The sequence below is a fragment of the Asterias rubens genome, chromosome 15, assembly GCF_902459465.1.
Source record: "Asterias rubens chromosome 15, eAstRub1.3, whole genome shotgun sequence".
Lineage (NCBI taxonomy): Eukaryota > Metazoa > Echinodermata > Asteroidea > Forcipulatida > Asteriidae > Asterias > Asterias rubens.
Genome location: NC_047076.1, coordinates 11,928,826 through 11,945,095, shown reverse-complemented (window position 1 = coordinate 11,945,095; position 16,270 = coordinate 11,928,826). Strand labels below are relative to the sequence as shown.

Here is a 16,270-nt window from a genome sequence, read left to right as displayed (position 1 = left end):
TGCCTGTGATATTTGTTTACAGGACTCGGGAAAGTACTGAGTATACAGTGCTAACACACATTAATATTCTTTATCCCCGGTGCAAATTTAACATCTATTATATATCGATGCGGTACCCGCTGCCAAAACATAGGATTCGAACTGCCTCTAGCTACCTGGCAACCTCGGTAGTCTAGTTGGTAAGACACTGCTCTAGAATTGCAAAGGTCGTGGGTTCGAATCCCACCCGAGTAATATGCCTGTGATATTTGTTCACAGGACTCGGGAAAGTACTGAGTATACAGCGCTGACACACATTGGTGTAAGGTAAAACCAAAATTAATATTCTTTATCCCCGGTGCAAATTTAACATCTATTATAAAGCGCTGCAGCTGTTGATAATTTAAACTTTTTTGAGAGAGGATTATTAATTTTGAAGTATAATGGTTTAGATAATTTTTTACCCGAAACATTTCAATATGGTAAACAATTCATGCATGGGTTGGGTCTTAGATTTCTGAGGTAAGGCGTTTTGCAGTCTGTGGCTTAAGATGCTTTTGGTGCAAAGTGGATGGGTTAGATGTTCTTGTGAAAATACTTTATATGCTGTTTTCTCAGCAAGTAGCCACTGAATTCAGCTGCAGCTTTCACATGTGACTTCTATTAAAACTAGAGGATCAGACCAATTTACCTCCTCCCCACGAAATTAAATACACGATTAGAAATTAACACATAAACAAAATTTGATTTCTTATCAACTATCCTGTTTTGTTGCTGCCAAGTTGATACAGAAAGACTGTAACCTTGGCTACATGTACATGTAGTTCTTAAGGCGATGCTGCAGTGAATTCAAATAAAACAGTTAATTTTGCTGTCATTTATTTCTGAAGTATGTATTGAACATCAATAAAATGTGTTTTGTTTATTCCCGACATATCTGACTTGCGTAATTAGCGAATAAGTCATCCCCCCCCCTTTTGTGGATTGTTACCGCCCCCCTACCATCGACGTCACGTCAGGAATTCAAACATATCGTCGGCAAAAAGAGTCTGGTCCCTAACTATACGCGCCTAGGTACCAGGCCACACAGTGCACACGTCTCTATATGCACACAGCAAGGGGGCCCGGCGGCTCGGGTTACCGACAAGACGTCACGTTTATGCAAATGAAGGCTCCCTTTTAGGGGTGGGGTGGGTTCCCCTAATCTCTTGAAAACCATTTTTAAAATACTTGCGCATTTAATAAAAAATATAAAGAAATATCTCAGCTTTAAAAAGTCATGTTTAATCGTTTAAATGAATAAAAAAAAGAAGTAGCTACCCTTTAAGGTTTCAAAGATTGTTCTCCCCCAAACAAACAACAGAAGAAAACTACCATCTCTTTAAGACATTTGAAATTTCATATTGGGAAAGTTTAGAAAAATATGCCTGTAAACTCCCCCATAGCAACGCATGCTGAGTCCAACACTGTGTAGGAGGAAATCTTCTAGCTATGCTCGGAAACAAAATCAAAACCATGCAGAGATATTCCGCCAAGTTTAATTGGCATCCCTGAAGCCGAGTTTCTCGTCTTGTCCATATTTGGACAAGTTGTCAAATGGTTTTGATTGTCGCTGGAGATTTTGTTTTGGTCACGGTACAGGAAAGAATGTTTGTTATTTATGTATGTGCAAGATAATGTTAATGAGTTTGGAATATAAAGTAGCAGCTGTTACAAATTATTCGTTGCTGGCATTCAAGAGTTGCATTATGTTAAAGGGAACCTTTATGCTTTGGTAGTCACTCTTAAAATTAATGGCAATAAAAAACTACTTGGTTAGAACAGGCCAGTTTGACTTGGGACCTAGCACCTTGGAAACATAACAGCTTAGCTAGTATTTTCTGTGCTTAGCAAATTTGTGTTCTTGCAGGGTCAATGATCTGGAGCACAGTTCCCTGCTTGGCATTGTCTTTAAAATAAATTGTAATACACTCGTCAAAAACTGTAACTCGTGGGAAAACCTCCTGAAACGTTTCCGTTTTTAGTTTTGTACTTTATGTCAGATGTTTAACCCTGCAGGCAAACCCTTAAAGGCACTGGACACTATTGGTAATTGTCAAAGACCAGTCTTCTCACTTCGAGTATCTCAACAAATGCACAAAATAACAAATCTGTGAAAATTTGAACTCAATTGGTCGTCTAAAGTTGCAAGATAATGGTAGAAAAAAAACAGCCTTGTCGCACGAAGTTGGGTGCTTTCAGATGCTCGATTTCGGGACATCCAAATCTAATTCTGAGGTTTCGAAATCAAATTCGTGAAAATTTACTTCTTTCTCCAAAACTATCAACCTCTCCCCATTACTTGTTACAAAGTAAATTTTTATGCTAACAATTATTTTGAGTAATTACCAATAGTGCCCACTGTCTTTAACTGGACTTTGACCTCGTCCCAGTTTGCCTCTCTCTATGACATCATGTATCCAACAGGGGGGTCGTAGATGTGGGTGTTGTGGGTGGACGTGGGTACTGGGAACTGTCTGGGTATATTAAATCTGTGTGGCCGACAACAAACGCCAAACACTCAAATATTGGTTTTGATTTGTGGCATGTTGTGGTTGAGTAGCGTACTTTCTAAATGCAAATAAGTGAAAAGTACTATTTTTAAGAGCCATATCAGGGACAACTCTTTTTCGAGTGGTCTTCCACTCTTTAGATTGAAGTTTGCATCTTTTTGAGTGATTTTTCACTCTGTCCTGGAGTGAAACCCCAATGATACAAGAGTGAAATTAGCACCACTCTGTTTAAAGAGCCATTTGAAGGACAACTCGAAATGTAAAGAGTGGTGTTTTTCACTCTTTTACATTTAGAGAGTAGTTCACCTACTAAGGCACCTTCAAGGCAGTGGACACTATTGGTAATTACTCAAAATAAGTATTAGAATAAAACCTTTCTTGTTGCCGAGTAATGGGGAGAGGTTGATAGTATAAAACATTGTGAGTAACGGGTCCTCTCATGTGCCATAGTTTTCGAGAAAGAAGTAATTTTCGAGACCTTAGATTTAGAACTTGAGGTCTCAATATCAACCATCTAAACGCACACAACTTTGTGTTACAAGGGTGTTTTTTCATTCATTATTATCTCGCAAGTTCGATGACCGATTGAGCTCAAGTTTTCACAGGTTTGTTATTTTATGCATAGGTCTATATGTTGAGATACACCAACTGTGAAGGCTCGTTTGTGACTATTACCAATAGTGTGACCCACTGCCTTTAAGCAAGGGACTTCTGTAATTGCTTCATAAATAGTTGGGTAGATCCTAGTGGATGGATATATCTATGCCAGGCCTTAATGCCTTGTTTTGGAAAGGGCGAGGGAACCAAGCCGTTTCTCCTTGGTAAAGGCACCCTATGAGGAAGTTCTAAATTTCTACTGTAGCATTTCAAGGGCACCAAGGCAATGACCAGAAAGCATTGAGACAATCGCCTTGGTTGCCTCCAGGAAGTAAACAATATGTGAACAACCGTCGATTTCACCAAACTCTTCCTAACTTTGGATCAATCTTAAGACTTAGGACGAGTCCCAGCCCTGCACCGTAGCATGTAGACACTAAGATTGATCATAAGTTAGGACAAGTTGCTCATCCTAACTCGAGATAGACTAATCCTAGACCTTTGTGAAATAGACATCAGCATTGTAAAAACCAAGAAACGAAAACAAGAGATGTATTCCCAACTCCTTGTTGCATTAAAAAGAAAACTGCCGAAATGGAAGCAGTCTCTTCTCCAGACCACCATTAGAATGTTTACTCTGTTTCCAGAAGCATTTTATTCTGATTTTAATGTTGACTACCTTCGCCCAACCAATATTATTTCAAACTCTGGAGAAATGGAAAAAAGAATGCAACAGCAATAATAGCGTTATAAGGTGATGACGTATGGTCAACAAGAATTGCCAGTTGAAGTTTACAATAACAGGGGTTTGTCCTGAGGGTATGTCAGCATTCAGCAATTGAAATTGCTGGTCCGAAATGTCAGTCTGTCGAGACTGTTTATACGGACGGGAATCTGAAGACAAACATTGTCAAAGTACTTTGGAATAGTCAGCCACAAACATGTATTATATTTCTGGTCATAATGAAACCAAGGATGTCTCCAAAGTGAACTTAAAGGCACTGTACACCATTGGTAATTGTCAAAGACCAGTCTTCTCACTTGGTGTATCCCATCATAAGCAAAAATAACAAGCCTGTGAAAATTTGGGCTCAATTGGTCATCGAAGTTGCGAGAAAATGCTGAAAGAAAAACCACCCTTGCTTGAACGAATATGTGTGCTTTCGGATAGGAATAAAAGACTTCTAGCTAGAAGTCTTTTAATATTTTAGTGAGAAATTACCTCTTTTTTAAAAACTACAATACTTCAGAGGGAGTCGTTTCCCACAATGTTTATACTATCAACAGCTCTCCAATGCTCGTTACCTAGTCAATTTTTAAGTTAATATTTGTTTTGAGTAATTACCACACGTGTACCTTCCCTTTAATTTAAGGAACCCTGGGCCCAACGTCTGATTTTGTGCTTACATGAACGATTTCTATTTCATAGCGCTGTTAACCGTAAGCACGCGAAAATGCGTGCTAACTTTGCTATTTCGCATCTTAGTCACCGCACCACGGCTCCCGAGCCCCCTTTCAATGTTGGCTCTCATTGTGCGGTCTGCGCTCCCATCAACATTGAGCCGGGAAGGGGGAGAGAAAGATTATAGTCATGTTGCTAATGGGTTCCCAAGCATTTTGGCCGGGATTGTAGTTTCTTCATTTCCTCAAACAAGTTTCCTCAATGTTAACATTCTTCAATCCATCCCACTAAGATATTTATTCCCTACTTGTAAAAATGTCTGAATTCCTTTAAGAGTCTGACCTCATCAAATATTGAATCTTTACTCAAAACTGATTTTTTTTTTTCTTCTTGTTTCCAAAACCACAGTATCTCGGCGACTCCAATCCGAACACGTCCCTCTTCGAAACGGACGAAAGGTATCGCTCTCTCGGATTTGAGATCGAGGACTTGGGATGCTGTAAATGTATTCGACACTTCAAGTGGGGAACTCACACCTTCGTCGGATCGATTTTCACCAATGCACCGCCAGATAGTTCGCTTATAACAACCATACTTAAAGATAAACTATAAGATATTATTATATACTGGATTGGGAAAGGATAAAAACAGCATTGTTGAATTTTAGTAAGGACGCTTACTGATGGGCCAATTTTTGCTGTGAAATATTTCCATCTGAAACGCATTCTCTTATTCGAGAAAACTGAAAACCTAAGCAAAAATCGGCAGCTGCTTTCAGTTATTACAACCAAAGTTAAGGACGGTGTGTTTTTACATGCTGAACATTGTACATGGTTTTTCACTATTTTCTGATGTCTCACACCAGATTCAGCTCAAGTTTTCAAACATTTGTAAGTCCATGTCGTAATATGAATATTAATTTTGGTTTTTACCCATACACCGATGTGTGTTAGCACTGTATGCTCAGTACTATCCCAAGTCCTGTGAAAAAAATATCACTTGCATGTTACTCGGGTAGGATTCGAACCCACGACCTTTGCAATTCTAGAGCAGTGTCTTACCAACTAGACTACCGAGGTTGCCATGTATATGGTTGATCAAACAAAACATGAACACTGCCTGTGACTATTTTGTCAGCTGTACCAATCTTGTATAATTACTTTAAGTAGATGAGGACATTATTTGTAACATTGTAACAAAATTTTAAAAGGACCACTTTGGAAACTTAGTTTGAGTTTTTTTTTAAAAGACCAGAATCCTTATCCTCACTCAGATTTGTTCAGCATGCATTTTGTGAGGGGGTTTTGAGTGAAAATTTACCTCTTTCTTTAAAACAGCAATACTTCAAAGGGGTCTGTTGGGTTTTTAATTATCAAGTCTTAAAGGCAGTGATCACTATTGGTAATTACTCAAAATAATTATTAGCATAAAACCTTTCTTGGTAACGAGTAATGGGGAGAGGTTGATAGTATAAAACATTGTGAGAAACGGCTCCATCTGAAGTGACATAGTTTTTGAGAAAGAAGTAATTTTTCACGAATTTGATTTTGAGACCTCAGATTTAGAATTTGAGGTCTCGAAATCAAGCGTCTGAAAGCACAAAACTTTGTGTGACAAGGGTGTTTTTTATTTCATTCATATCTGGCAACTTCGATGACCAATTGAGCTCAAATTTTCACAGGTTTGTTATTTTATGCATAGCTGAGATACACCAAGTGGGAAGACTGGTTTTCAACAATTACCACTAGTGTCCAGTGTCTTTAAAACACAACTTACTGTGGCTTAATAAGCTTGTGTCTGGGAAGAAGAAAACAAATATTATTAATATTGCATTTGTGAATTAATAATTGGACAGAATTGTTTTTAGATGAAAAAATAGTCCAGCTCATCTGGTATATTTATTTTTAAACAGTACATTAATGAGCAGGAAATGTGTTTGTTGAAAGTATACCACCATTGTGCTCAATAAGCGTTGGCTGATTTATTTGTCTTTTATTTGCCTTTCTTGAACAATAAAACGTACCGTTGTAACAAATTATTCTGTCTGTGTTAATTTGTAATAATAAATGTACAAGAGATAAACAGAGTTGTGTTCAAAGATGACCTTTGGGGGAAAGAAGCGGGCCCTTATTGGCAATGTTTAGTTTTGTTTACATAGCCATCGATATCCCAGCATGAGTAGTTCCTCAAAGGTGCAAATAGTGCTCCGTTTTCCTTTCCAAAGAAACAATCTTTATTAGTCTTGGAAGGGCCGAAGGGAGGAGGTGGGATGAGGAATGGAACAGCCTGTACAGTCTTGGAGAGGTCATTTGAGATGGATGAATGATGAAACAGCCAAATGAAAACAAAGTGTATGGTAAAGAAAGTGACACACCATTTTCTCTGCCCCCCCCCCCCCCCACCCCCCTCCCAAAAAAAAGAAGAAAAAATACATAATAATCGTCATAATTGAAACATTTGCAACAAAGGTTGTAATCACAAAAATCAATATACCATAAACAATGTTTTTGAGTAGGTAAACTGGTGAACTACAGTTGAGAACGCCGTTTCAAAATCGCACCCCTCCCACCCGCCCCGCCCAAATCTATTACAGATGTTGAGGGCGCTATACAAGGAGACCGTTAAACATTTTTTGTAATCGCTCTGCTACTGCTGACGATAGAGGGGGTACTACCGACGACTGAAAAAGAGAAACAAACATGTCAGCCTGCACAAAACAAGAAAACGAAAACATCTTTGTGTGCTGAATGAAACTTGAAAGCTATTCGTGATGCCGAAGAGTAATCGGAACTGTGCTGTAGGTGGATGTTCTCACACACAGAGAACCTGTCCTAAGGGAAGATTTGTTGGATTTCCAAATCAAGATAAGCAGCCAGAACGGAGACAAACATGGATCAATTTGGTGCAGAGGGGCGCGTAAGTAAAACTTTAATTTAAAATAGTAAAACTAAAATATAAATTTTGTTGACTAAAATGTTGGCGTGTTTGGCCATGTTTGTTGACGAATCTATCCCAGCCCATCTAAGATGGCATCTTGCTTGGTTAATGTTATGTTAGGGCTGTGGTGTTTCTGTTTTTTATGGCTCTCCTTCATTCTCGTGTTTATTTTTAAACAAAAAAGAATGAGACTGAGGGTTAGCGAGAGAGCCAAATGGCAACTGGAAAATTATCAATCCACTACACTAAACTAAAGAAACATTTCAATATCCAACTGTCTATTTCTACAGCATATCATGGTTTAGCAAACTAGCTTTTTTGCCAGCAAGTTTTTTTTTCATTCATTATTTAGCATGGGTCGCACTAAATACCGACAACTCACGACCCCTCACGACAACTCACGACAACAATTTTTAAATGCACTTTAAACAGAACATTTGAACATTTAAGTTGTCGTGAGGGGTCGTGAGTTGTCGGTATTTAGTGCGACCGTTTAGCATTACTTACTTTGATTGTTTATTTCCTTGTTTCCTTGCTTGGTTTCACTTCAATTCTAACTTATCTCCTCCATGTTTTTTTTTTTTAAGTATTCTCATTTTATGTCATTGTTTCAATTATTTAGTTATGTAGGACTAACTGTTGTCTTTCAGGTTTCAGGCCTATGTACGCAAAGTCTGCTGCATGAATTTATCTCACTTTTACTTGGTAGGCCTGAAACTAAGTGTAGGCCTATATTAATGCTGTGGAGGCAATTCCACGGCCTTTAGTTGCCCTTTTTGTTGAATATTGAATTACAATTACGTAGGGCATAACATGCATTTCAATGATCGTAATATTTTAATGTGTCATTATTCTTGCCCATCAGCAATTGGATACCAACCAAAAACAGCCGAGTCTGCGCATGTCACTTCATGGGAGGCTACAAGGTGGATGACCCCAGCGACCCAGCTTATAACCCAAGCATCTTCCCTCTGGCCCCTGAGCTTGACCGCCGCGTCAAGAAGACACTCAGCCAGGAGTACCTCCGCAGGAGACAGGTCAATATAATAATACATCGCACTCTACAAAGAACATCACCCTCACAATCCTCACAATCAATAAAATTAAATACAAAGAAATATAGAAAATGCATTAAAACAAACAAATCTTAAAGGCAGTGGACACTATTGGTAATTGTCAAAGACTAGCCTTCACAGTTGGTGTATCTCAAGTTCTAAACTTGAGGTCTCAAAATCAAAATCGTGGAAAAATACTCCTTTTTGAAAACTATGGCACTTCAGAGGGAGCCGTTTCTAACAATGTTTTATACCTTCAACCGCTCCCCATTACTCGTAATCAAGAAAGGTTTTATGATGATAGTTATTTTGAGTAATTACCAATAGTGTCCACTGCCTTTAAGCTTGTAATAGGTGAGCTTTGAGTTGGTCCTTGAAGGTCACATACAGCTTCCCTGACAGCACATGGCCACTTGTTCAACAATTTAGGGGCAACAACAAATAAAGAACTTTACCGATTGTTCCCTTTGGAGCATGGACTAAACGGTCGAGTGACACCAGAAGAGGAGCGAAGCCCTCTGCGACCTCCAGGCCCTTCTGTATTATATAAATTGAGCTTGTCAGAAACATAAGTGTACCCCTGTTATGTTCTTGGTTCTTGGTTGTTTTTCCTCCACAAACCTACATGAAAGAGTTTTTGAATAGAGGTGGTGGAGGGTGGGATCAGAAAGATTAGACTTTTCATTGAGAGCAGTATCTTTAAAATAAGTGTTGTTAAATACAGAGTTCCTAGGCTCAAATCCCACTCTAGTAACCTTTTCTTTGTTCAACTTAAGTTATTTTAAAATTTACCCAGCCAGTTTCCTGTTTTTGTTTTATATTCTTTTTTCTTGTGATCATTTCTACAGGCAGGTCTACAAGAGGGGCTTTATAACGAAAGTGCAATGACCCTAGGTCTGGCATTACAACCGTCAAGTGATCCAGCCAACGACAACGACGACATCATGAAGTTTGTTTCGGCAGCTTTGGATTTATCCAAAGAGGCCGGAGAGGCGTACGCCTTAGCAACAAGTAACACTGGCCCTGAGGGTACTGTAAGCGCTGAAGCAGCTCCTCGTGAAGCTGTACCCCCAGCTCCTGAATCCTCTTGTCAACAGCCTGCCAGACAGCATCTGAACAATTCAGTTGCTGGAAAACGACCACATCCAGGCAATTTTCACCATACTATGAGGTCATCAGCTTCAATGACCGCTGGACGAGCAAGAGTGCAGAGTAGTTCTTCAACTTCTGCTACGAGAGCATCAACTCCACGACATCAAGTGACTGCGGGAAGTGAAGTATCTGTGGACAGGCAAGGACTGAAATGGGTCTACTATAACCATGATAGAAACGAAGAAAGTGCAATTAATTTACCATCAGGTAGTAATGAATATACAACAAAAAGACGAAGAACACTTTATTCAAGTAAGCAGCAGTATGGTTCCCCCAGGTTCCAGAGATTTGCTCCATCGAACCGTAGGATGTTGGGAACTAGCTCTTCAAGAATACAAAGGGGGATGCAGTCAAAGTATATTGTTAAAACAACCACCAGTGGAGGGACTGAGAAGCTTCAAGCTATGGATGTATCAACATCTCAGAGTAGCTTAACTTCTGAAAACCTACCTGAAAATCTATCAACAGACCTTCCACAAATACCTCATGAAAACTTACCTGTAAACCCTCATGTAAACCTTCATAAAAACTTTCAAGGAAACCTTTGTGAAAACCTTCCTGAAAACCTTCATGGAAAGCTTCATGTAAACCTTTCTGAAAACCTTTCTGAAAAGTTACCTGAAAACCAACCTGAAAACCTACCTGTAATAAACCTGCACGTAAACCACCATGAAAACCTTCATGAAAACCCTCATGAAAACCTCCCAGAAAACATTCCTGGAACCCATAACATAAACTGTATAACTCCTCAAGAATTTGTGACGCCTTCTCTCGTAACAGAAAAGCCTTCTTGTGATGCATGTATTCAGACGATCTTTAGCATGGGACCACAAGATGATTCCTTGTTTGGGTTGAGTAACTTGTCACCTCAAGCTCGTGGCAAATGCTATGGCTTCCATGGATGGAGTGATATTTGTTTTTCCAACAGCACTGTTGAGAGAGTCGCTGGGGTGACGCCAGAGGTCTTCGATATGTTGTTGGGCTATCTCCCTGGAGACTCACAAGGATTACCTACCCACAACTCCTTGTTGCTGGTTTTGATGAAACTCAAAATGGCCGTGCCATTTGAGTTTCTCGCCACCATTTTCGGAATCACATCTCTCACTGCTTGCAATATTTTCACTCATCTATTAAGTCATCTGGTCAGCATAGCCTCAGATTTGATACAGGTTCCGCGCAAAACAGACACGTCATCAGAACAGACTGGAACAGATGGTGTTAAAGTCAATGCTACAATCGACTTCATGGAAATCAGAGTAGACCACCTAACTGTCACGGAACACCACAATAAATTTTTCTGTAGTGCATCTGGTGCTCATTGTGTCAAAATCATTGTAGGACTTCTTCCAAGTGGTTATGTCAGTTACATCTCTCAGGCGTATGTAGGAAGTACTAATGCTATTGATATTCTTGGCAACTTGGATTTCATGCACTTTCTTGATAACAGTAGTACAGTGCTGCTCCTCCAGAGTAACCCTTATCGACAAAAGTGGCTCAGGAAAAGAGGCTTCAAGGTTGTTACGCCATCCTGTTCATCCATCCAGGTTGTGAATAAACTTGTAACTAACTCCCTTGAGAATTGTCTAGAGACAGACAACGGATTCAAATCACCTACAGAATCATTTACGGATGTAGAACTAAAAGTGTTCCTGCCTTCTGCTGATGTTCCTGAGGTCGGGTCACTCTCACCTTTTGTTCCTATTTCAGAGGTTGATTCTAGTGCACCTGCTGCAACCGTTTCTGAATGTACATCAATGCCGCCTCCTGCCACCGTTTCTAAATTTGCATCAATCCCACCTTCTGCCACCATTTCATCACTTGAGTTGACGGACCAGAACCAACCAGACCATTCTATCTCAGGCTCATACGGTAACGGTAATCACATCTGTGCTGGAAAAAGAGCCCAGAGATTGCGCTCTTTTAGTATTTTGACATCCACCATTGAAGGTTCTCTGCTACCATATATTGATGATGTAGTGAGGTTGTGTGCCGCATTAAGTAATCTTCAAGACCCTTAATGACTGATGCTCCCAGAGCATAGAGCTGCTTAAGCACAAAATTTGCTTAAAAAGCACACCAATAGATTACTGATTTTGCACATGTTACTGGCCAAAATTGTATGCCATATACATGTACATTGCCTGTGACAGTTGCTGTTGACATAGCATAACAATGGAGTTGAGTCCTTGCCAGTAATCTGGTTTTACTAAGCAAGAACTTATTTTAGCTTGAGCAAATTTTGTGCTTAAGCAGCTTTATGAAATTTGGCCCAGGTTGTATCGTAAATTTGGGTGTGATCCCTGTCTACAACTTCAAGGCAGTTACAGGTTTATGACTTCTGACTGTCACCCCCGAACAAAGATATTAGGGACTTTTCGTTTTCAACGACGGATGGTTCTGCAACGGTAAAGATGACATTTGGCGTCATCTGCGCATGCGTCGGCTTTGAGGACGGTCGTCCCTCAATTTCTACGACAGTACTTGGGATGAATCTTCGTTGTGCTGAAAACGACAACGTTTAGCTGAACAACCGTCGCAGAACCATCCGTCGCCAAGAACGAAAAGTCCCTATTATTGACAAAATAGGGAGACCACTAAGGGTTTGATAGCTCAGGTGAAAGAATGCAGGAAATGTTTATCCGGAGGTCATAGGTATACATCCCACCCTAGTCAGTTTTTCTTTGATCAACCCCAAAGTATTAAAGATAAGATCTTGATCCAGTTTCAAGGCTCTACTTTACTGCGGAATTCTGCACTTAATTACTGCGCCTTGTAAAGTGCATTATGAGCTGAAAGTGCAGTTTCTTGGTAAGCAAAGTCATGTAACTGGGCCCAATTTCTCAAAGCTGTTAAGCAGAAAATACTGCTCGACAAATTTCTTTGCTAAGCAAAAATCAAGTCGGGCACCAGCCACATCAATGCAAACTTAATTTACTTTGTACTGGTAACCTGCTTTTGCGAAGCAATATTCTGTGCTTAGAAAGTGTTTGTGCTTACAGGCTTTATGAAATTGGGCCCTGATCGTTCCACTGTGGCTTAAAGGCAGTGGACACTATTGGTAATTACTCAAAATAATTATTAGCATAAAACCTTACTTAGTAACGAGTAATGGAGAGCTGTTGATAGTATAAAACATTGTGAGAAACGGCTCCTTCTGAAGTAATGTAGTTTTCGAGAAAGAAGTAGTTTTCCACAAATTTGATTTTGAGACCTCGGATTTAAAAGTTGAGGTCTCAAAATCAAGCATTTGAAAGCACACAACTTCCTGTGACAAGGGTGTTTTTTTTTATTATATTATTATCTCACAACTTCGACAACCGATTGAGCTCAAATTTTCACAGGTTTTATTATTTTATGCATATGTTGAGATACACCAACTGTGAAGGCTAGTCTTTGACAATTACCATTAGTGTCCAGTGTCTTTAATGAATAATATACCTGTAATAATAATAATAAACTACAGCATTTATAAGGCGCACTTTACTGAAAAATAGAAACATTCGGAGGCACCGGTCAAGTTTTGTCAAGATGTTGGAAAGCAAGCAAGAGCAAGTGTGTTTTGAGTTTCTGCTGGAAGAGAGTGATGTTATGTGTATGTCTGAATAAGCAGTAAACAAGCTGGTGCTAGAGGGATTGATGGGGTTAAACCACTGCTGAAATATGTCTCTTTAATTTTGATACATATTTTCAATATTTCAGTTACAAATTATGTACATGTGTGTGCTATTATTTAAACTGTGTTTGCAATATAAAGATACACATTTTACGAAATAAAAAAGCATAAGGACTTAGGAAAACTATAAGGGTATATTATAATAAGTGTTGAAAAAAACTATAGATTTTCTCTCTCTGGTATAAAAGGGGCAATGTGCCCCTTTGATGTGAGACAAAAGCGCTATTCACACGACAGCAATTTATCAGGGGTCCCTTGCTTAATTTTAGCTTGGTTATAAAATGTAGCAAATGTTTGACACAATTTTACTGGAGACCAATTGGACAGTACACAAAATGTCCTTTCACACAATGAACATTTTGTAAACTGTATAACCATGCTAACATTTAGCAAGGGATCCTTGCTAAATGGCTCTCCGTGTGAAAGGGACTCAAGATTTGAATAAACTACATCACCATGAAAGATAAAAACTATGTTCCATTTTGTGTTATTACAGTAGGCTTACATGTTGCACGTAAATGTTATGTACACGGATTTGACTGCGAATCTGAATCCCGTGTGAAATTAATGTAGGTGAAAGCTGATTATAAACGGCGGGTATTAGCCGTAATTCACGAACCTCGAAGTGTTGTTCACGCTTTAACATTGGCTGAAAGTTGTGGCGGTACCATATAGCTCTATGGGCGGTACATAACCATGGTACCGACTGCACTAACAACAGTCTTTCTTGAAGGCTTATGACAACAAACCACACATGAACAGACAGGGCCCTGCCAATCTCATAGAGCTGCACTAAAATCAGTCTAGAAAATGTCAGTTTTTCCTGCCAACTATAGCTTGTGCATTGCATGGATGTCCTACAATCTACATCCAAGACCTCTATGGCTGGTCTTTTAAGATATGCCCGTGAATTAATGTTTGCGAACAAAGAGGAAAACTCGGACCCTCATTAAAAGCATTAAGCAAAATGAACTTCCTTAAAAAAAATTACAACACACTGAAAACAGGTTAATTTAATAAACTTTTTATTTATTTAGAATAAGATTGACAAATCTTTCCGGCATTGACCTTTTAAATTAGATTTGTGCTTAACATTTTTGTGTTGGTACAATAATTAAAAACACAGTCCACATGTGGGGGATGTCAAATAATATACCACTCAGCTCAACTTCAGTTCTGGAACTTTGAATTCGTTCATATTTTCTTCACTGTTTGGCAGAACTTTTGCCATTTCTGTGGGTACAAACTACCAACTATACACGAGGGAATCCCAAACTAGAATTAATCGCAAGGAAGGTAAGCGAACACTGTCACTGCGCTCACTCAGTGGCAGAGTCAGTCAGAAAGATCCATTTTACAAGGTTTATAATTAATATCGCGATTCAGAACTGCCTGCATGGTTATACCCTGCAAGATATGCGTACAAAAATTTTACCACACAGGCGGTGTAAGATTCTACTCTACTCATTGACCTCTGTGCTTTCTGCTCTACTCCATATACTACTGTACAAAACCAATGATTGCTAAAACCAACGGAGGGCTAGATAGGGCGCCCTCTGCCTTGTTAATCATGGATCATTATAATGCGTTTGCAGAATAGCATGCAGAGTTTTTATGACGAAAGTGTCAGAGAATGCTACTCAATGCTAAAGCACAGGGCCAGAATCCTACACAATGTTAAAGCAATAGGGGAAGAATCCTACACAGTGCTAAAGCATAGGGGAAGAATCCTACATGCTGAAGCATAGGGCCAGAATCTTACACGGTGCTGAAGCATAGGGCCAGAATCCTACACAGTGCTAAAGCATAATATGTTGAGATACACCAACTGTGAAGGCTAGTCTTTGACAATTACCAATAGTGTCCACTGCCTTTAACAGGTTACTTGTCCGTCTCCCTTTTTTTGTTTAGCTCGGAACAACATGCAGCATCTCCAGATGTCTTCTTTTGCACTTTGACCTCTTGAATGATAGTGCAATCCACAACTCATCAACAGAAGTAATGAAACTATTCCAGGATGGTGGTCAACTTGGTCCAGTGGTTAGACTGCAGGACTTGCAATCACAAGGTTGTAGGTTTGAATCCTACTAAGCTAACTGTGGTCCAGTGGTTAGACTGCAGGACTTGCAGTTACAAGGTTGTTGGTTTGAATCCTACTAAGCTAACTGTGGTTCAGTGGTTAGACTGCAGGACTTGCAATCACAAGGTTGTAGGTTTGAATCCTACCAAGCTAACTGCTGGTTTAACAATGACTAATATAAGTATTGTTCCCTAGTTACTGAATCACAATTTTGTGATGGTTTAGTGGTTCGACTGCAGGACTTGCAGTTCCAAGGTTGTTGGTTCGAATCCTACCAAGCTTACTGTGGTTCAGTGGTTAGACTGCAGGACTTGCAATCAAAAGGTTGTTGGTTTGAATCCTACCAAGCTAACTGTGGTTCAGTGGTTGGACTGCAGGACTTGCAATCACAAGGTTCTGGGTTTGAATCCTACCAAGCCAACTGTGTTTCAGTGGTTAGACTCTAGACTTGCAATCAAAATGTTGTGGGTTCGAATCCTACCAAGCTTACTGTGATTCAGTGGTTAGACTGCAGGACTTGCAATCACAAGGTTCTGGGTTTGAATCCTACCAATCAAACTGTGATCAAGTGGTTAGACTGCAGGACTTGCATCCACAAGGTTGTGGGTTCAAATCCTACCAAGCTAACTGTGGTTCAGTGGTTAGGCTGTAGGACTTGCAATCACAAGGTTCTGGGTTCGAATCCTATAAAGCTAACTGTGGTCCAGTGGTAAGACTGCAGGACTTACAATCACAAGGTTGTGGGTTCGAATCCTACCAAGCTAATGGTGGTCAAGTAGTTAGACTGCAGGACTTGCAATCAGAATGTTGTTGGTTCGAAATCTACCAGCTAACTGCTCATTT

General features: G+C 39.6%; 2 protein-coding genes across 4 annotated transcripts in view; both read left to right on the top strand.

The window, feature by feature from the left end:
* The window catches only part of LOC117299923 (methylmalonic aciduria and homocystinuria type D homolog, mitochondrial-like), a 56,813-nt gene extending 51,300 nt beyond the window's left edge, over positions 1-5,513 (top strand). For all 3 annotated transcript variants that reach the window (XM_033783526.1, XM_033783527.1, XM_033783523.1), the window contains one exon: positions 4,939-5,513. In XM_033783526.1, the coding sequence (XP_033639417.1) occupies positions 4,939-5,142 (204 nt within the window). In that variant the 3' untranslated portion in view covers positions 5,143-5,513. The remainder of the gene's footprint in view (positions 1-4,938) is intronic.
* Positions 5,514-7,231: 1,718 nt separating this feature from the next.
* On the top strand, positions 7,232-12,078 carry LOC117300113. The gene is made up of 3 exons (XM_033783810.1): positions 7,232-7,446; positions 8,333-8,504; positions 9,371-12,078. The coding sequence occupies exons 1-3, from the start codon at positions 7,301-7,303 to the stop codon at positions 11,690-11,692; spliced, it is 2,640 nt and encodes an 879-aa protein (XP_033639701.1). The 5' UTR covers positions 7,232-7,300; the 3' UTR covers positions 11,693-12,078.
* Positions 12,079-16,270: the final 4,192 nt, after the last annotated feature.

Coding starts and splice junctions, on each gene's coding strand:
- LOC117300113 (XM_033783810.1), top strand. CDS start 7,301: ATGCCGAAGAGTAATCGGAACTGTGCTGTAGGTGGATGTTCTCACACA. Junction 7,447..8,332: donor AATTTGGTGCAGAGGGGCGC/GTAAGTAAAACT, acceptor CTTGCCCATCAG/CAATTGGATACCAACCAAAA. Junction 8,505..9,370: donor AGTACCTCCGCAGGAGACAG/GTCAATATAATA, acceptor TCATTTCTACAG/GCAGGTCTACAAGAGGGGCT.